The sequence below is a fragment of the Molossus molossus genome, unplaced genomic scaffold, assembly GCF_014108415.1.
Source record: "Molossus molossus isolate mMolMol1 unplaced genomic scaffold, mMolMol1.p scaffold_m16_p_1, whole genome shotgun sequence".
NCBI lineage: Eukaryota > Metazoa > Chordata > Mammalia > Chiroptera > Molossidae > Molossus > Molossus molossus.
In genome coordinates, this window is record NW_023425344.1 from 226,804,032 (window position 1) to 226,825,241 (window position 21,210).

At 40.8% G+C, this 21,210-nt stretch overlaps 1 protein-coding gene across 3 annotated transcripts in view; it reads left to right on the forward strand.

The window, feature by feature from the left end:
* Window positions 1-20,536, forward strand: part of ZNF410 (zinc finger protein 410) — a 45,394-nt gene extending 24,858 nt beyond the window's left edge. For 2 of the 3 annotated variants that reach the window (XM_036260397.1, XM_036260407.1), the window contains exons 6-12: window positions 3,370-3,520; window positions 4,513-4,694; window positions 10,010-10,099; window positions 10,568-10,693; window positions 11,410-11,550; window positions 12,993-13,120; window positions 19,928-20,536. In XM_036260397.1, the coding sequence (XP_036116290.1) occupies window positions 3,370-3,520; window positions 4,513-4,694; window positions 10,010-10,099; window positions 10,568-10,693; window positions 11,410-11,550; window positions 12,993-13,120; window positions 19,928-19,966 (857 nt within the window). In that variant the 3' untranslated portion in view covers window positions 19,967-20,536. Of the gene's footprint in view, window positions 1-3,369; window positions 3,521-4,512; window positions 4,695-10,009; window positions 10,100-10,567; window positions 10,694-11,409; window positions 11,551-11,837; window positions 12,043-12,992; window positions 13,121-19,927 lie in introns of those variants that run through there. The other variant, XR_004959469.1, reaches the window with a different exon arrangement.
* The last annotated feature ends 674 nt before the right edge of the window (window positions 20,537-21,210 follow it).

Genomic DNA, 21,210 nt, shown 5'->3' on the forward strand with positions numbered 1-21,210 from the left:
CTACAAACAAAACAAGCAAGCAGAATAGAATCAGACTCATAGATACAGAGAACTTTTTGTTGCTTGCCAGAGCGGTGGGGGGTAGGTAGGTGGGTGAAGGAATTAAGAAGTACAAATTGGTTGTTAGACTGGTGAATCTCAAAGGGAAGGGGGGATGAGATAAACTAAAGAACTTCTATGCATATATGAATAACCAATGGACACCGACAATAGTGTGGGGAAGGCAGGAGAGTGCGGGAATGGGGAGCAGGGGATCAATGGGGAAAAAAGGGAGAAACATCTGTAATACATTCAACAATAAAGATGAGTTAAAAAAAAATATGTTACTTTGCTACATAACAACTACCTGATATGCTTGAGTGTAAGGTGAGTTCAAATACATGATAATCTTCCATTTTTTTCAATGAAATGGTTCCCTAAAGCCTTTTTTTTTTTTTATTAATCCTTACTCAAGGATATTTTTCCATTGATTTTTAGATAGAGTGGAAGGGAGGGAGAGGAAGAGAGAGAAAGAGAGAAAAAGAAACATTGACGGTAAGAGACACATTGATTGGTTGCTTCTCACATAACCCTTATCAGGGTGGGGGATCAAATCTGCAACCCAGGTAGTACCCTTGACTGGGAATTGAACCGGAGATCCTCCGGTCAGTGGACCAACGCTCTAACTACTGAGCCAAAGCGACCAGGGCTTTTTATTTATTTATTTTTTGGTAAAGCCTTTTCTTGGGGGGGGGGGGGTGCTGTGATACATAATAAACCTTTAGATATGTAAATAAAATTAAACATTGTAAGTTGCTATTTGAAAATTTTATTTTGATTATACACACATTTTAAATTATATGAAATATATGAATTTAAGTTGCTATTTACCTACTAACATGCAGTGAAACATTTTATTCAACTTTTTAAAAAAATCCTTACCTGAGGATATTTTTCCATTTATCTTCCAACAGAGTGGGAGGGAGGGAAGGAGAGAGACAGAGAGACAGAGAATGAATGAATGAGAATGAATCGATGTGAGAAAGATGTCAATTGGTTGCCTCTCGCACAACCCCAAACAGGGCTGGGGACTAAATTGCAACTGAAGTATGTGCCCTTGACTGGAATCGAACCTGTGACTCTGGTCCGTGGGCCGACACTCTAACCCCTGAGTCAAACCAGCCAGGTTTTTAACAAATACCTTTGTCATTACTGAAGTCACTTTGTGAGTCCTGTAGCACAGTTTATCAAAGCACATCATGTTCACACCCATTTAATATAAAAGTATTTTAATTTTGCATTTGATGCTTATATCAGGGGTAGGACCAAATACCCATTGTTTTTGTAAATAAAGTTTTATTGGAACACTGTCATGCCAGTTAGCTCTACAAATTGTCTATGGCAACTACCATAGCAAAGTTCGGTACTTGTGACAGAGACCATATAGCCCTCATAGTAAAAAATACTATCTGGCCCTTTACAGAAAAAGGTTACCGATATATGATACCCTCACTGGAAATTGTATCCCAAATGAAAGACCTACTCACATAACTGTAGGATCTTTAAAGTGTTTACAGTTGTTATCCAGCCTCTGCAATATGATGTGTTGAATTTCTTTGTCTCCTTTTTTAAAATGTTTGAACCAGTTCTTCAGGTGACCTCTAAATATCCAAAACTATCTTTGGTTGAAGTTATTTTAGGCTAAACTGCCTTCTTCAAACACTACTTTTCTTTTCAAAAACGAAGTAATTGAGGGAGCACTTTAAGTGAACGATTTTATTAGGACTCAGATACAAGGCAACTCTTTTCTTTTGCTTTATGTTTATATCATTGTACAATATCTACAAAATTGAATGCACAGATCCCCAATTGTCGTGGGTTTAAATCTCTGGATTAGTGAAGGGTTTCTACACACTTTATATTAGCAATTAATTAGCTGGAGCTTTCGAGTTGGGAAATTTCCCTTATGGTATATACTATTTAAATTTTACCAATGCACAGGGATTACTTTTTCAATTAGACAAATAAAACTGTGGGACAACATTTTAAAAGAAAATGTTAATATTAAATAGCAGATGGCATCTTAGAGTTTACTTTGACCTTGGAGCAATTAGTTTTATGACTAGCATTTGATGAAGTAAGTACAGCGAGGAGAGTGTAGGGCAGGAAGGGAATAAGATTAATAAATGGGAAAGACACTGCCTTTGATCAACTGTCAGGTTTTAGGGAGTGTGATAGGTACAACGTATATATATATCCAACTGTTGGCTTTTGAGAAAAATTTGGAAATCTAAATCTTATTCCTAAGGTATATAAATGGAAAGATGAAGTCTATTTGCCTATAGCAGAATTAATTTTTTTTTTCCTCACCCGAGGACATTTTTCCATTTTTTGTTCAGATAGATTGGGAGGGAGAGAGTGGAAGAGAGAGAAACATCGATATGAAAGGGACACATCGAGTGGTTGCCACCCACACGACCAACCAGGGCTGGGGACAAACTGCAACCAAGGTACGTGCCCTTAGCGGGAACTGAACCTGGGTCTCTCTAGACCGCAGGCCGACAGCCTATAGCAGAATTAAAGGAATGTTTTTCTCAATTGATGTCCAACTATGTCTGAAAGAAAATAAAAAATAAAAAAGGAACATCACCTGCTACTTTGGAATTTATATAATTTAATTAACTGATTTATTTAAATTTAAGGGAGGTACTGCACTGTATGCTTCACTCCTTTCCTCCTTTTATTCTATTAAGCAAAAAACTTCAGTAGATAGTATCTCTCATTTTTTACAGTGTGGTTAGAAATTTTAAAATCTGCTAGCTTTTGCATTCTTAAATATTTCATACTGAAGAGGGGTGGTACGGGAAATTGGAAGGCGGTTCTTATTTTCTAGAAGGATAGGAACAGCCAAATTTACTTCAGAAGATAGAAATCCAAGAATGGCCATCTACAAAAGAAAGTAATTACTGTAAGCTCAAAACTAAGCCAGAATGGCTGTTCCTCCTCAAAACACAAGATTTTGTTACCTCAGACTTTAAGTCATCTTCTGTAGCACTCCACTCTGAGTGTTGATATACCTGCCTTCCCACTAATCTGTGTAATGCACAATAGGTTTAACTCAGATTTTTTTATATGAAACCATTTTGGACATTTCTTACATTTGCCATAGAGGCCTAGTCTCGTGAAACAAAGCATGGTGGCTTTGGTAGTTCTCGGAGTAAGGGGATGTGGATGTGGAGCACACTCACTTCTTTTGTTAAATGGATACAAAGAGAGTTGGGGAAGATGAACATAGGTATTTGATAATTGGTCACTAGGAACTTTATTTTTTGAACCAAAGTATCTGAGCAGGCTTCTTTCCTGGATTACAAATATGTAACTCTCTTATAGGAGAAAATGTCCACCTTGGTTCTGGTGATGGGCAACCCAAAGATTCTGGGCCCCTTCCTCAAGTGGAAAAGAAGCTCAAGTGTACAGTTGAAGGCTGTGACCGGACATTTGTGTGGCCAGCTCACTTTAAGTACCACCTCAAAACTCATCGGTGAGCAAATCTGAGATTCCATAGTCGGAGCCAAAAGACATTGTTGCATCCCCGGGAACTTGTACCCTCAATTGACAAATTAAAGAAAAGCAGGGGCTGATGCTAATTTATAATTAAGATGTCTTTTTTTTTTTTTTCTCACCCAAGGACATTTTTGCATTTATGTTCAGATAGAGTGGGAGGGAGAGGGGGAAGAAAAGAGAGCGAGAAGCATCAATGTGAGAGAGACACATCTACTGGTTGCCACCCACACGACCCCAACCAGGGTGGGAACAAACTGCAACCATGGTACGTGCCCTTAATGGGAACCAAACATGGTCTCTCTGAACCGTGGGCCGATGCTGTAACTGCTGAGCCAAACTGGCCAGGGTTGTCTTTTGTTTTTTAATAGAAAGCTCTGAATTATTTAATTTACATCATTCTTGATGAATATTTAATACAACATTTGGCACCTAAATGAGCTGCAGCAAGAGTTCTCAAATCTCATTATAAACATAATATTTTGGCGAAGTTGAAAAATGCATAAGCTTGGGCCCCACCCTAAACCCATGAAATCCTGGGCATCTATAGTTTTAACAGACTTCAGGTAACTTTAGTATATCCAGGTTTGGGATTTACTATCTGCCTTGAGAGTCAATAGAAGCTTTGACTTGTTCTCTCTAACTAAGCATTTTATTGTTTTTAAATTTATTTTTAATTCTCACCTGAGGATATTTTTATATTTATCTTCAGATAGAGTGGGAGGGGGAGAGAGAGAGAGAGAAAGGGAAAGAGAGAGAAACATTGATGTGAGAGGGACACATTGACTGGTTGCCTCCTGCACAACCCCAACCAGGGCTGTGGACGAACCGAAACCGAGGTACCTGCCCTTGACCGGAATCAAAACCAGGACTCATTGGTCCGCAGACCGACGCTCTACCACTGAGCCAAACTGGTCAGGGCACAATAAGCATTTTCGAGTATTGTTGCTCATGCCATTTTTTTTTTTCCAGAAATGACCGCTCCTTCATCTGCCCTGCAGAAGGTTGTGGGAAAAGTTTCTATGTGCTGCAGAGGCTGAAGGTACACATGAGGACCCATAATGGAGAGAAGCCCTTTATGTGCCCCGAGTCTAGCTGTGGTAAGCAGTTCACTACAGCTGGGAATCTGAAGAACCACCTGCGGATCCACACAGGTATGTGCAACCCCAACATTCCCATGGGCAGTCTGCTTGACTCACTGCTTTACTTGCATATCCTTAGGAAAGGCTCTGAGGTAGAAATAGAAATGTAGGTTTGAGTTGTTGCTAGATTTCCGAAGACAGTTTTTTCCCCCAGATTCCTCATGACACTCTGTGTAGTTCATTCAGTAACATGTATTGAGCTTTCACCTGTGTGTGAGGAACACACATTGTTAATTTCTGCCACTAGGAGCCTAAAGTGTAAGAAGGGATATAAAACCTTCTCTGACAATGATGATATGATGAGAAGTGGACAAAAAAGTCTTTTCAAATATCTTTGAACATTACACAACTGTAATTTGGGAGAGTAATCTTGAGTCACAGAAATCTCTATTTTTTTATCCTCACCCGAGGACATTTTTGCATTTATCTTCAGATAGAGCAGGAGGGAGAGAGGGGATGAGAGAGAGAAACACCGACATGAGAGAGACACATCGACCGGTCGCCACCTACACAAGCCCCACCAAAGCCGGGGACGAATCGCAACTGAAGTATGTGTCCTTAGCAGGAACCGAACCCGGGACTCTCTGGTCCGTGGGCCAACACTCTAACTGCTGAGCCAAACCAGCCAGGGCGAGTCACAGAAATATTACAGAGCCTTTTCTAGGCACAGAACGGGGTGTGCTGGGGGAAATGCAAAAGCTAAGATATAATCCCTGACTTTGAAGAGTCTGCTTTCTTGTTAGAGCCTCACAGCTTGAGAAACAGAATAGAGAAGTAACTTGTTCTGGGTCAAACAACATGTTAATATCAAAGCAGCAAAATAAAGGTACCCTGACTCTTAGTCTGAGAAGGACCCAGGAGGGGCTAACTGAACGATAGGGTGACTTTGCAAGCCACTTGGCCCAGCATGTGCTAAGTCTTGCCAGAGCTTAATAACCGAACCCAGATCACTGTCTTAGAATGTGTAACTCTTCTTCTCTACTTTCTTGCCACTTCCTTTGTCTCTTCCTTATTCATTCTTGCATTGCTAAAATGACAGCAGATACAGTGAAAGGGCATCTAAAAAGCAGAATCCGAGCTGATTTGTTCAGGCGTGATTCCCTCTACATTGACATTACCACTGGCTATGTTTTAGGGTAGAAGAGCTCTTTTCAGCTCTTTCTTGAATGAGTAAATTATACTGGGTTCAAGAAAGCAGTTTAAATAAAAAAAAGAGAATCTAGCTTAATAGATGAGGAAAGAAGTAGAGTTCACCATATCTTATTGTTAAATGCAGTGACCTTTTCATCCTTGTCCTGCTCACCTTTGTAGCATTTTGTAAAATTGCACATCCTCAAATGCTTTCTTTTACTTCAGAGGATGACCTGATTTTTTTTTTTTTATCCTCACCTGAGGACATTTTTTCATTTTCTGTTCAGATAAAGTGGGAGGGAAAGAGAGGAAGAGAGAGAGAGAGAAACATCGACGTGAAAGGTACACATCGAGTGGCTGCCACTCGCACGACCCAACCAGGGCCGGGGACAAACTGCAACTGAGGTACATGCCCTTAGCGGGAACCGAACCCGGGTTTCTCTGGACCGCAAGCTGATGCTCTAACTGCTGAGCCAAACCGGCCAGGGTGAGGCTGACCTGATTTTTATCTCTTGATTCTAACTCCTACTAGCTCTCCCTTGTTAATATTCTAATTGTTCACCAATTTTGGAATTTCCTGTTTTTTCCATTTTACTCAGTGTGCTCTCATCACAATCACAGGCCTTAATTTAATCACTTCTCCCAGGATGCCTAACAGATCTGGGTCTCAATAATTAATATAATAGTCCTGGCTGGTGTTGGTGTGCATCAGTTGGTTGAGCGACATCCCGTGTACCAAAAGGTTGCCGGTTCAGTTTCTGGTCAGGGCACATGCCAGGGTTGTAGGCTCAACCTCCAGCATGCAGGAGGCAGCTAATCGATGTTTCACTCTCATATTGATGTTTCTTTCTCTCTCTCTCCCTCTTACTTCTTTGCTCTAAAAATCAATAAAATAATCTTTTAAAAAAGTAATATGATAATAAAAATTAGTATTTTTTGTTTTGTGAGGATAAAAAAACAAAACTGATTTTTTTTTTTTTTTTTTTTAAGAGTGGAAGGGAGGGAGTGTGTGAGAGAAAGAGAAACATCTCTGTGAGAGAGACACATCAATTAGTTGCCTTCTGCACGATCAAGGTCAGGAATCGAACCTGCAACCCAGATATGTGCCCTTGTCCGGGAATCCAACCCTTGACCCTTCATTCCGTGGGCTGATGCTCTAACCGCTAAGCCAAACCGGCCAGGGCAAAACTGATTCTTGGAGAGATTAAATATCTTCCCCATACTAATAAGTGGTAGTGCTAGGATTTGAAGTCAGGGTTAAGTGACTCATGCTTTAACCATAATGCAACATTGCCTTTTAAACTTCCTCTTCTCGTTTGTCCTTTATCTCGGCAAAATCACCATTCTCTCAGTTTCCAAATAGGGGAGGTCGTGTTTATTGCCTAGGCCAGCTTGATGTAGAGATTCATACTACTAGATTCTGATTAATTGTTTTCTAAATCCTCTTTTTAAAGTATTTTTCATTCATCTCATTAAATATTTAATTTTTTTTTTGTCCTTACCCGAAGACATTTTTTCACTTTTTGTTCAGATAGAGTGGGAGGGGGAGAGAGGAAGAGAGAGAGAGAAACATCAATGTGAAAGGGACACATCGAGTGGCTACCACCCACACGACCAACCAGAGCCGGGGACAAACTTCAACCAAGGTACGTGCCCTTAGCGGGAACCAAACCCGGGTCTCCCCGGACCACAGGCCGATGCTGAGCCAAACCGGCCTGGGCAAATATTTAATGTTATTTATTACTAGAATCTTTAGTTTTTCTGACATTTATTCATATTATTCTATTATATATCTGAATTGGCCAGTCAGTAACTTTTTGAGTGCCTAGCATTCTTGGGTAGGTGTAAGTATACAAGTATGCTTTCAAAAAAAAAGATACAGACCACAGGAATGTCATAAACATAAAGTGTGGTGCAGTCTGAAAAACAGAGTGATCTGGAGCAGTGCCACTTCCTCATTCGAGGCTCAGCTCCTGTGTTACCACCATGCCAGCCTTACTTGCTGTGTAGGAGAAATTCACTCTTGTGTTTCTCCTTCACTTTCAAAATACTACTACACTCACAACACTGACACCAAATTGGTGGGTTTTTTCCCATACCAACTGATTCTCTGCAACACCAGCTGGGTGTCCTACGTGGAGGGAGATAGGGTCAGATCCCACAAGTTAGGGGCTCAGTCCCACAAGACTGCTTCCACCCTACTTCAGATGCCAGTAGCAAATAGTAGGCCCCGGGTTGCTTACAACTTCTCCCCGACTTGGCTACAAATCAGGTTTTTATAATCCTCCCTTTGGATTTGATTATTTGTGAGAATACCTCACAAAACTCAGGGAGGCATGTTTATCAGTTTATTATGTAGTAAAGGATATGCTAAAGGATACAGAAGAACAGCCAGACAGAACAGTAGGGCGAGGTCCGGAAGGGTCCCAAGCACAGGAAGTTCTGTCCCTGTGGAGTTATGGTGTGTCGCCCTCTCAGCATGTAGATGTGTTCACTAACCCTGAAGCTTTCTGAACCATGTGCTTTTGGAATTTTATGGAGGCTGAAAATCTCAAGCTTCTAGTCATGGCTTGGTCTTGCTGGTGACCAGCTCCCATCCAGGAGCCCACAAAGAGCCACCTCATCTGAACAAAGGACATTATTACCCAGGAAATTCCAAAGGATTTAGGAACTCTGTATCAGAAACCAAGATCAAAACCAAATATTAGAAAAGAAGATGCTCCCAGTACTCTTATCACTTAAGAAATTTTCAAGGGTTTTAGGAGGCCTGCATCAGCAAATGGGATTAAAGACTAAACATTAGAACAAAAGATTCTCCTAGCATGCCTATTTACAAGAGCTCTGTGTCAAGAACCAGGGGCAGACACCAATATATATATTTCTTAATATTTCACACTTGCCATTTTCTGAATTTGCCCTGGACACCTAGTTTCAAGGCTCTCCTTATACTATTCCTTTTGCCCAAATTTCTTTCCATCCTTGTCATCTTTTAAGACCATCTTAATTTGTTTTTTTCCTTTCTTGATTTTAGAGAGAGAGGAAAGGAGGGGGAGAGAGAGGTAGAAACATTCATGAGAGAGAACATCGATTGGCTGCCTCCTGCATACCCTCCAATGGGGATTGGGCCCACAGCCTGGGCATGTGCCCTGACCGGGAATTGAACTGGTGACCTCTTGGTGCATGGGTTGACACTCAGCCACTGAGCCACACTGGCCAGGCTTAAGACCATCTTAAATTCAGCTTCTTTAAAAAAAAAAAAAGTATCACTATAATAGTCCCTCCCCTTTCTAAATGCTTCTAGCCCCTTTTTGTACAAGAATTCATATTAAAGTTACTTATAAATATATTTTTCCCTCTCACACTAGTCTGTTACCTTTAAAGGATAGAGACGGCATCTGATTTTTTTCACTTTCTATTTTGAAGTAATTATAGATTTACAGGAAGTTGCAAAAATAGTACAAGGAGTTCTGTGTGTGTTTCACCAGCTTCCCCAGAAAATAACATCTTACATAGTTATAGGACAATATCAATACCAGGATGTTAACGGTACTGTTAGTTAGTCTACAGGCCTTACTCAGTGTTTACAATGCATGTTTGATTTTTGAAATAACAAAGTAATATTGTAGAAAAATATTACAGAAAAGCAAAATAAATATCTATAATACCACTATTAGGGTATCTACTTTTAACATATTGTTACAGAATTTTCTGTGTATGTCTGACTAAACATGTTTTTATTTGTTTGCTTTATAAAATGAGAATATATGATACCTACTTTATAACCTTTAAAAATCTGTATTTTAAATGGATCTTGAAGCTGATTCTTAAAGAGAATTGGTGTATAAGGTAAAAATCCTGGCAGCACGTACTATACACTTAATCTTGATGTCCTCAGAGGGGACGGGGTCACGGAAGAAGGTGGGTCAGTGCAGTTAGGCGTCAGTTCTTGAGCCAGGAGGGAGAAGGAAGGATAATGCTTAGAGGCAGCACTTAGAGGAAAGGGCAAGGCTGTCTGGTAGACTGTATACTAGTAGATCATTGAGAGGTGACGTTTGCTAGATAGCCCAGTTGAAATTATATAGCATGAATTTAAGAAATCAGAGTAAGTCATTAAAAACAGAAAATGATTGATGGGAAAAGAGAGTGATAGATAGTCCATCAGAAGACTGAGTCTTTATCTCATTTTCTCTTTCTAGGAGAGAAGCCTTTCCTTTGTGAAGCCCAAGGATGTGGCCGTTCCTTTGCTGAGTATTCTAGCCTCCGAAAACATTTGGTGGTTCACTCAGGTACTCAGATCATTGTACAGAAGAACCACCCATGTGAATGTTGAAGACTGTGAGAATGGTGGAATTAAATGGGATGAGGGGATGCTGTGAACCCAAGGTTGGAATCCTTGAGGATGATAACATATCCTAGAGGTCCATGGAAGGCTATATCTGAAAATGGAAGTAAATATTCTATATGGGTGCCATGATCTTACACCAAAGATGTTTTGTGAAGGCAGCAATATAGTGGGTCTGGAAAGGACTGGGGGCTGGGAACAATGAGCTTGCTAAGCCTTTCTGGTGTACTTTTCCCGCCTTCTTCCATATACTGAAGGTTGAGAAGCTGGGGAAGGTAGGGAGTTGGGGAAGGAGCAGCCTCTTATGTTTAACATTGTCTGGGCTTCTTCATCTAGGTCTTTAGCCCATTTTCTTGTCAGAAATGTACCTTATCTTTTTGGTTCCCCTGTCTTAACCTGGCTCCTGTTTCAGGAGAGAAGCCTCATCAGTGTCAAGTCTGTGGGAAGACCTTCTCTCAGAGTGGGAGCAGGAATGTGCACATGAGAAAGCATCACTTGCAGATGGGAACAGCTGGGAGTCAAGAGCAGGAGCAAACTGGTGAGGAGAGAGGGTATGGTGGAGGGATGGTTCCTCTGGCCAAAGAACTGGCTTGCCTGGTTATCTGCACATTTTCTGATTCTATTTTGGGTAGAGACCTGGTCTCATTTAATGGCTAGTAGTTTCCAAACCTAGATTTAAAATATATATATATATATATATTCATATTGCATGTCCACTCTTCTCTCCAGACAAAACAACCTGATAAATGAGATTATTTGGAAGTAAGATTCCACAATCTGTAGTTTTAAAAGTTCCCTTAGTGAGTTGGATGGTAGTTAGTGCTGATCCATGAACCAGCCTTTGAGTATCACTGTGATAAAGATTTCTGTGACAAGAGTTTAAGCACTTTTGCTTATCAGTCGTGACTCCCTTTTTACCCTAACTTAAATTTGATGCTTTTTATTATTATTACATTTCCCTGTCTTTCCATAACCCGTTATTTTATTCCAAATACTCTGTTCTAAGGATATCCATCCCAGTTCATATGCCAGTTATCCAGATGCTACTCACAAGCAAGGATATTTATCCATGACGCTGAACCTTTCCCATGTAGGCTTATTCTTGCTTCCAAAAGTAGGTGAACTAGGAGGTAGTATCCAAGATACAGGTTAATTTCTGGTTCTGAAAGAAAAGGCCAACTTCCTGTGGATGAAAAAGGAGATCAGGCACATCCTTGACTGCCGTATGTCTCTCACATCCTGTTCTCTGTGCAGCTGAGCCACTAATGGGCAGTAATTTGCTTGAAGAGGCTTCAGTACCCAGTAAAAACCTGGTATCTGTGAATTCCCAGCCCAGCCTTGGTGGAGAGTCCTTGAACCTACCAAATACCAATTCTATCCTAGGAGTTGATGATGGTAAGAATTTCAACTCTCCTTTATTTGGGGAAAATGGGCTACAACTAGAGTCTAAGGAATGGGGTTGACTCCAAAATGGAAGTTTTAATTTCATTTCTTATGAGTAGCTGCGGTATGATTGAGTAGTATCTGTGTTCTCTGTCTCTGGGATGGATAAGTGAATTTATTATTTTTTTTAATCATCGAAAAGATTATATAACAATAGAATAAAGAGAACAATTTTTAAGAAGAAAATTATTCATAATCCTAGCATCCTAGCCAAACTATTTTTATCTTTCCTATTGCAGTTATGGAAGAACTTAACTTTTAAAACATTTAAACAGAACATAACCAGGTTTTACAGAGGAGATATAAAGCAATTTCTCCATACCTTCAAAAGCCATATCTTCAGGAGAAAAGAAAGGGCTCTCTAGGAAACAATTGCTCCTCCCTGGTATAGAAATTTCACCCAAGTTACACAGGCCAGGCCCTCTTCTCTGAAAAACTTAACAGGTGAGGTCAGCATGCATTTATTCAGTGCCTACTCTGTGGCTGGCACCATGGGAAAGATGAAAGTAAAGAGAGGGACTTTAAAATCTAGTCAAGAAGGCAAAACTTACATATGGGAAACAACATTGAGTGAACAGAATATAGTATATAAGCAAACGTTAAATTATGTGGTATAGTCTGGAAGAGCAGTACAGGCTAAAAAGCCCCTAAAAGACACTGAAATTCATTTGAGGCCTAACTGATTTATGTATAAACTATTTCCAAAAGATCTTCATGGTGACCCCACTAATGAACATTTAATAGGTGTGAGATCTGTGTTTTAGTTACTCATACCATACTCAGTCAGTTCTGGGCATAAGTGACCATAGTTGTGTAACTTCTTTATGGAGCCGACAAGGCCTTAGAGTGTGTTCCACAATTTAAGCCTCCTCTGTTTCATGAATGATACTAGTGGTTAACTGAAGCATGAGGCACAGAAATTGCATGGAGATACTTTGCCAGCCTTAAGGAAGAAAGTCGTAAGGGAGGAGGGGACACGGAGTAGGAACCTTGAAGCTAGTCAAGTTCTTGACCTGTTCATATTGTGCTATTTGTATCATTGGTGACAGCTTTAAGGGTTGGCTCTGGTTTCCTGAGCAGCTTTTGCCCTGTTTTATATATAGTTTTAGTCCAGTTAACAGTGATAAAGCCATATTACTCTAAATTGGTATTTTGAAAAACGGTGAGCCTCTATATGAAGATTTTTTGCCTTTTCTTCCCATCTTCCTTTTGTAATACTTTCCAAACACACTAGTAATGATTATCAGATAAGAATTAATTTGTAAGAAATACAGGAACATGGGATTCAGTTTTTCATGGAACAGTTTAAAAATTTTTAATAAGAGGTTTGATAATGCAGGTAGGCATAACTGTAGATTCACTTTTCATTGAAATGTTTTTCCGCTGTTTAACAGAGGTGCTTGCTGAAGGATCCCCACGTCCCCTGTCTTCAGTGCCTGATGTGACACATCACTTGGTGACCATGCAGTCGGGGAGGCAGTCATATGAGGTTTCTGTCTTAACTGCCGTAAATCCGCAGGAGGTAAAACTGTCTCTTACCCTTATTTTGTTCCTGTGGAGACTAATGTGGAGAATGATTGGGAATCAAGTTTGGAGGATTTGAAAAATTCTCCAATTTCAATTTCCTGGAAGCTTTGAATAGAATATCTTCTTTTAAGCTCAGTATGAGTCTAGCTTTGAAAGGAGCCTCAGTGGTTGGGTTTCCTAATTGGGAGCTTAGTCAGTTACAAGTGAGACTCTCAACTTTAATTTTCTTTTTTTTTTTTTTAATCCTCACCCGAGAACACTTTTGCATTTATCTTCAGATAGAGCCAGAGGGAGAGAGGGAAGAAGAGAGAGAGAGAAACATCGATGTGAGAGAGACACATCAAATGGCTGCCACCCACACGACTCCAACTGGGGCCAGGGACAAACTGCAACCAAGGTACGTGCCTTTAGCGGGAACCGAACCCGGGTCTCTCTGGACCGCAGGCTGATGCTCTTACTGCTGAGCCAAACTGGCCAGGGCTCAACTTTAATTTTCTATATAATGAATATAGAAAATATCTTAATATTTATGAATATCTGCTTAATGAATATCTGCTCCTACTGTTTTCTGCCTTGCTATGAGGTGAGTTTGCTTTTATTTTTATAAAGAAAAGGACATCCTGGGATAAAGTGGTCCCTGAGCAAAAAAGATAGTGACAAAATCATTTTTAAATTTTTTTATCCTCACCTGAGGACATTTTTTTTTTATATATTTTGTTCAGATAGAGTGGGAGGAAGGGAGAGGGAGAGAGAAACATCGACGTGAAAGGGACACATCGAGTGGCTGCCACCCACACGACCCAACCAGGGCCAGGGACAAACTGCAACCGAGGTACGTGCCCTTAGCGGGAACCAAACCCGGGTCTCTCTGGACCACAGGCGGACGCTCTAACTGCTGAGCCAAACCATCCAGGGCGACAAAATAACTTTTAAAAGTTATTGTTGATTTTTTTTTTTTAAATCCTCACCTGAGGATATTTTTCCATTTATCTTCAGATAGGGAGGGAGGGAGGGTGAGAGACAGAGAAAGAGAGAGAGAGAGAGAGAGAGAGAGAGAGATGTGAGAGAGACACATCGATTGGTCGCCTCCTGAACGACCTCAACCAGAGCCGGGTACCAAATCGCAACCAAGGTACATGCCCTTGACCAGACTCGAACCTGTGACTCTGGTCCATTGGGCTGATGCTCTAACTGCTAAGCCAAATCAGCCAGGGCAAAATTATTGTTCATTTTGATAGGCTGAGCCAACTGGGCATATAGAAAGGTGTTCACTGGCTTATTATTTATTTTTATCCCCACCCGAGGACATTTTTCCATTTTTTGTTCAGATAGAGTGGGAGGGAGAGAGAGAGAAATATCAATGTGAAAGGGACACATCGAGTGGTTGCCACCCACATGACCCAACCAGGGCCAGGGACAAACTGCAACCGAAGTGTGTGCCCTTAGTGGGAACCAAACCCAGATCTCTCTGGCCGACACTCTAACCGCTGAGCCAAACCGGCCAGGGCTGTTCAGTGGCTTATTGAATGAGAATCATCATCTAAATTTAAGAGGGGTTTTAAGATCAGAGATTAGAGAGACCAAAGCTAAGATCATCCACACACTTGTGTTCCCAATTATTGTGTACAGATGCCAAAGGTGAACAGTGTAGAAGGCTGATGAAAAAAAAATCGATTTACTTGAAATATGTTATTGGAGAAGAGCTCTTAGGGATACCCTGGACCACCAGAAAGATGAACAAGTAGGCCCTAGAGCAAATTAAGCCTGAAACATTGTTGGAGGCAAAAGTGACAGAACTGAAACTGTCCTACTTTGGAAAAGACAATAAAGCTGGGAAAATAAAAGGCAGCAGAAAAAGAGGAAGACCAAACATGAGTCTGTTGGAGCTGAGCAAGGCTGTTGAGGACAGGACATCACGGACATTACTCATTCAGAGTCACTAGGAGTTGGCGCTGATTCAGTGGCATGTAACACACATGTCCATTGGTTCTTTTCTAAGTTACATTTTCCTGGTTATTGCTTTGGAACATGTCTCACCTATGTAGCTTTCCCTTATTTTATCCTCGATTATCTATTATAAAATCTTTATTATGGAAACAGAGAGTATAGGGAGAAAGAAGAGTGTGTCTTTTTATGGTTGGTTGGTTTGTATTAGGATTTAAACAAGGCTTATATATTGCATTGGTTAATAATTCTTAATTCTCTTTATAATTCTCTCCATCTTATTTAAGTATGTTTATTTATTTAAGAAATTAGGTTCCTCTCCCTATTGAATTTCCCATGTTCTGGTTTTGACTGATTGACTCCTTTTGTTGTTTAATATATTTTTCTATTCACAGCTTTCCTAAAAGCTGGTAATTACATTTAGAGGCTTGATTAGATCCCCCCACGTCCCCCCGCAAGAGTATTTCATGGGTGGTACTCTTGCTTCCTGTGACATCTCATTAGGAGACAAATGCTATTCAGTTGTTCTCCTCCTACTGATCTTAAGATTGACCAGTGAAGTAAGTAAAATTTTGGAAACCATTATTGATCATGGTCTAGATCTATCTTTTCATTAGGACTTGCAAAATGATGATGTCCTAATTCTCTTTTCCCCTTGCTTTTATTAACTGTGATTCTTCTGTAAAAGAAGTGCTTTTTCTCATCTGAAAGTCAGTTCAGTCATCGTCTTTTTTACGTAGTACAAATTATTACTCTGACAAATGAATCTACAACACCCAACCTTTTCTTTTTTTGTATTTGAAATTTTGGAGCTCTTCTATACTGCTAAATACTGTTTTTTTGTTTTGTTTTTGGTTTTGTTTTTTTTTTGTTCAGATAGAGCGGGAGGGAGGGAGAGGAAGAGAGAGAGAGAGAGAAACATCGACATGAAGGGACACATCGAGTGGCTGCCACCCGCACGACCAACCAGGGCCGGGGACAAACTGCAACCGAGGTACATGCCCTTAGCGGGAACCGAACCTGGGTCTCTCTGGACCGCAGGCCGACGCTCCAACCGCTGAGCCAATCCAGCCAGGGCTGTTTTTGTTTTTTAACTGAAGTACTCCAAGCAACCCCAAATAAATGCCAGGTATATAAAAACTTAATTCAGTCAACAGATAGTATGTACCTAATATGTGTGAGGCACTCTGCTGGGTACTAACTGTATAATAGTAAATAAAATACAATCTCTACCTCAAAGAGCTTACAGTCAGAGTTGGGACCCATACCTTTTATAACTCTATATGTAAATGGTGTCCCTGGAGTGGTACTGTACAGAGAAGTTAGCATGGAAAGGGTGACAGATCAGTAATAAGCTGGCAGTTTTTTCGGTGTAGTAAGTGCTAGTCTAGGGGGAAGTTAGGGAATAAGTTTTAGAGTTTAAGTTGAGACCTGAGGGATGATAGCAATCATCTTGATGGATAAGTGGGAGGGAGTGGACGAAAGTAATAGGCATAAAGGTAGCAATGTGTACAAAGGCAGAGGGTGACAGGGAACAACTATGGAACCACAGAGGGTTGAGTATGATGGGATGTGGAATGGAGAGATGGACCTGGAATGGAAAAATAAGAATAGGAAAGATAAGCTCATTTCTCTCTTGAAGGGCCTTCCAGGACATGGTTTTATCCTGGGAGCAGTGTGCAGCCATTGCATAGTTCCAAGTGAGGTATGATCATGGTCAGAAAGGTATGGTCTGTGTATACAGAAAGGCTAGTAATAGTGCATTTGTTGCCCTGGCTGATGTGGCTCAGTGGTTATCGCTTTGACCTGTGCACTGGAGGGTTGCAGGTTCGATTCCCAGTCAATAGCATATACCTGGGTTGCTGGTTCAATCCCTGGCCCTGGTTGGGCCCTTGTGGAGGCACCCAATCTCTCACATCGATGTTTCTCTCTCTCTCTCTCTCTCCCCCCCTCCCTCTCCCTCTCTCTCCTCTCTCTCGCTCCCCTTCCCCCACCCTTCCACTCTTTCTAAAAATTAATGGAAAAAGTATCCTTCCGTGAAGGTTAACAACAAAAAAATAATGCATTTTTTTCTCTTGAACCTAGGCACATGGGTCATGGAATGGACTTCAGAGTGTCCTTGTCTAGGTGATGCCTACTCACAGCCTTAAGCTGACACAATAACACAGGCCACCTAAAAACAACTCAACCTTCCTCCCAGGAGAACACTAAGGGCCTCTGGGCCCTAAGTAACTGGTTTCATAATGGAAGCCCAGACACTTAATAGAAAAATAACAATATAAAGTGGAAAGCGCTGCCCTTAGAATAGCTAAAAACCCCGTACTATCACTTTTTCCTCATGGGTCTTTGTATATTTATAAACATACCTTCTGTATTTCCTTCACTGTCACCATTATTTAATTTAATTAATTAATTTCTTTTTGTTAATCTCTCTGAGGATATTTTTTTCATTGATCTACTAGATAGAGTGGAAGGAAGAGAGGGAGAGAAGCATTGATGTGAGAGAGACACATTGATTGGTTGCCTCCCGAATGACCCTGACTGGGACCTGGGATTGAACCTTCAACTGAGGTACGACATGCCATTGACTGGGAATCAAACCCAAGACCCTTTGATCCTTGGGCTGATGCTCTAATCGCTGAAGCCAAACCAGCCAGGGCACTATTACCATTATTATCTTCCTCTTATAACAGGCATTTCCACTGCTTACTCCCTCCTTTTCCTTTTTCAAGGTAGGCTTATCACATCTTCCAATACCTTCTTTGTTTTCAAGCTACAAGCTTCTCAAGGCTCCAGCCTTAGCCCTCTTCTTCATCCAAGGCCTAGGTACTAACTGACCATTCTTCCAGTGAGGGAGGAATGTTGATTCCTGGGGATTCTCAGATGCCAGAGAAGGAGAAGGCAATTTGCAACCCTTAAAACAACACGTGCCCATTCCAAATTCTGTTTTTGAAGGTCATCGCACATTATCTATTAGACCTATAAGAATCCTACTGATGGTCCTGGCTGGTTTTCTCAGTGGTTAGAGCGTCAGCCCGCACCAGCGAGTCGCGTTTCGATTCCAGTCAAGGGCACATATCTTGGTTGCGGTTCATCCCTGGCCCAGGCCGGGTTGTGCGGGAGGCAACCAGTTGATGTGTCTCTCTCACATTGATATTTCTCTCTCCCTCTCTCTGTGTCTCCCTCCCACTCTGTCTGATGATGAGGATTGAAAAAAAAAAGAATCCTACTGATGCATTAATTGGACTCCTGTAAATATGCTCTAAAAATAAAAATAAATGCCCTGGCTGGTTTTGTTCAGTGGTTAGAGCGTCAGCCTGAGGTCCAGAGAGACCCGGGTTTGGTTCCCACTAAGGGCGCGTACTTCGGTTGCAGTTTGTCCCTGGCCCTGGTTGGTCGTGCGGGTGGCAGCCACTCGATGTGTCCCTTTAATGTCGATGTTTCTCTCTCTCTCTCTCCCTCCCTCCCTCCCTCCTACTCTGTTTGAACAAAAACAAAAAAAAATGGAAAAATGTCCTCGGGTGAGGATTAAAAAAAATAACTTATCAAGAATATCAGAAAATAACCAAATCAAGTATCAGAAAATTTCATGGAAAATATAGCAAAACTATATCTCATTCAGATGGTGTAGATTGGACAATTTCTGTTTTCCCTCAATATTGCCAGGTCTCCAAGCATCAGAGGACTCATTGTGCCAGGCCCACTGGGATCCCAGGGCTTTTGGGCCTCTTGTTGACTAAAGATCATCCCAAATGTGGTCCCATGTTACATTGAGTTCCCATTCTGTTTATTTATTTAGGTATTTGTTTCTTTATTTCGAGAGAGAGACATTGATTTGTTGTTCTACTTGTTCATTGTTTGGTTCTTGTATGTGCCCTCACTCAGGATTGAACCTGCAACCTTGCCGTGTCGGACTGATGCTCTAACCCATTCCAAATGAGCTGCATGGTCAGGGCGAGTTCACTTCTTGAATTCAAGAACCAGTATAAGTGATTGCCAGCTAGCTTGACTATACCTTAGAATGTTTTCCTGATAAAACAAAGAGGAACACAAACTACAAATTCTGTACCATTTCTCTTAAAGTGCCATTGCTAAGTTTGAATTCGGACATCTGGATCTTGGCCTAGGTTAAAAACACACCATTCTTATATCCCTACCACACAGAATCAAATGAAATCTGTGGTTTCTTTAAATTTTTAAATGTCTTTAAATTCTGTACTAGTAAATTCTAGATAAATTACCTTCATCCAAATTCAGATCACCAAATAAATACATCTCTAGCTCAAGAATTTATCTGGTTAGATTTTAATAAACCCAATTTGTATTCTGAATTTCACTATGTTATTCCTATCTCGTTTTCTTTTCAAAATAAAATGGAACCCAATTTGAGCAATTATGATACAAAACCATCTTTCAACAGATGCCTTAAGTGTAGAGTAGACTGTCCATGTTAGCTGTCACTCTGCTGGAGTCTCTCAGGCTTGTCTCGCTCCATGACGTGAAACGTATTCCTTTAAGCCCAGGGAATCCCTGGATTTCTTCTGAATTGGGTCTGACTCTCTGTAGAACACTTTGGGAATAGCCTCTCATTCCTTTTACTTCTACTTAAACCTGCAGCCTGTACTTGGGCTAACACTGACATAAGATTTTTGGTTTCACTATTTCTGATTTCTTTGTAAGTCTAGATTCCGCCATAACTGATTAGCGAGTATGTGACTGCAAACAGTAGTTTGCTTATAGACTCAGGATATTTTATTACCATAATGAAAATGACAGCATCATGAAGTGTCCATAGTACTGTTTCAAGTCCAGTACATATATGTATGTCTCTTCCAGATTTTGTTTTCCTCTTTTACAGTTACTAAACCAAGGAGATTTAACTGAAAGACGGACATGAGCATGGGTGCTGAATCCTGGAAGAGCAGCTCTGTCTGATCCCAGAGTGCATATAGTGGGAACAGATTGCTTATGGCTCACGATCTGACAGAACCAAAATGAATCTGTGAATGACAAGACCCCGCTTTTTCCTCTGTTCATCTTCCCTGGCATAGAAGATGAATGCAGGAGAGCTTCTCTTCAGACCCTCATCTGATCCAGAAAAGGAAGAAAGCAGGGGATGTGGACTGGGTAAACTGTACCTACCTCTCTTCCCACTGCAACATTTTGGGATGGACTTCTCACCAAAATGAATTTGATTATGTGTTGGCTGAAGTTTCTCAGTATAACTGTTGAGAGGACGTTTTCCGACGAAGAGCTTCCATTCCAGACTCAGTTGTCTTTTCACATGGATGAACTAAGTCCTGCCACCAACCATAAAACTTCACCAAGAAGTTGAGCTTTTAAGATGCCTTGTTGTTTTGGAGAAGGGAGTGATGTCAGTTCTGTTGTGACATTCTCCCTTTAGCAACCTGAGTAAGAGACTCTGCCACTGGGCTGCAAAAAAATAAATTACTTGAATCCCTACTTGGCCCAGGCTGAGGTACTGTCTTGTCCCATACACTTCTGTTTGGTCACTTTGCTTTCTTTGTTTATGGAACATACAGTAGCATGTTTAAAAGTTTATTTTATTTTTTTTTAGGTTGAATCACATAATTCAGAGTTTCAGTTTTTTCCCCTTTAAATAAACAAAATAGCCCAGTCAGTTTTTGGCTTCTTGTTTTAGACAGAATTTGTTTTCTTAGAGAGGAAATTAAGAAAGTAGTTCAGTCTTCCCCTTTAGGATAAGGTACTGATTTACCCTTAGGAGTACATGCAGGTAAAACTGAGCTCAGGAGTTTTGGGGAATGTGACATGAACATCTTTAAAAATGTTTTTATTGATTTTTGAGAGAGATAGAGAGAAACATTGATGTGAGGGAGAAACATCAATCGGCTGCCTCCTGTATGCCCCCTACTAGGGATTGAGCCTGCAACCCAGGCATGTGCCCTGACTGGGAATAGAACCAGGACCTCTTAGTCCATGGGACAGCGCTCAAACCACTGAGCCACACCGGCCGCGCTGACGAAGATCTTCAAATCTAACTAGCAAACACTGATGATAGAAACTAGAGTATCACTGTGTTATCACCAGAAAAGACTATGTCTGAGTCTGGAAAATTAGCAGTGAATTTTCCCAGAAAGTTTAAAAACCATGAGAAAGGTG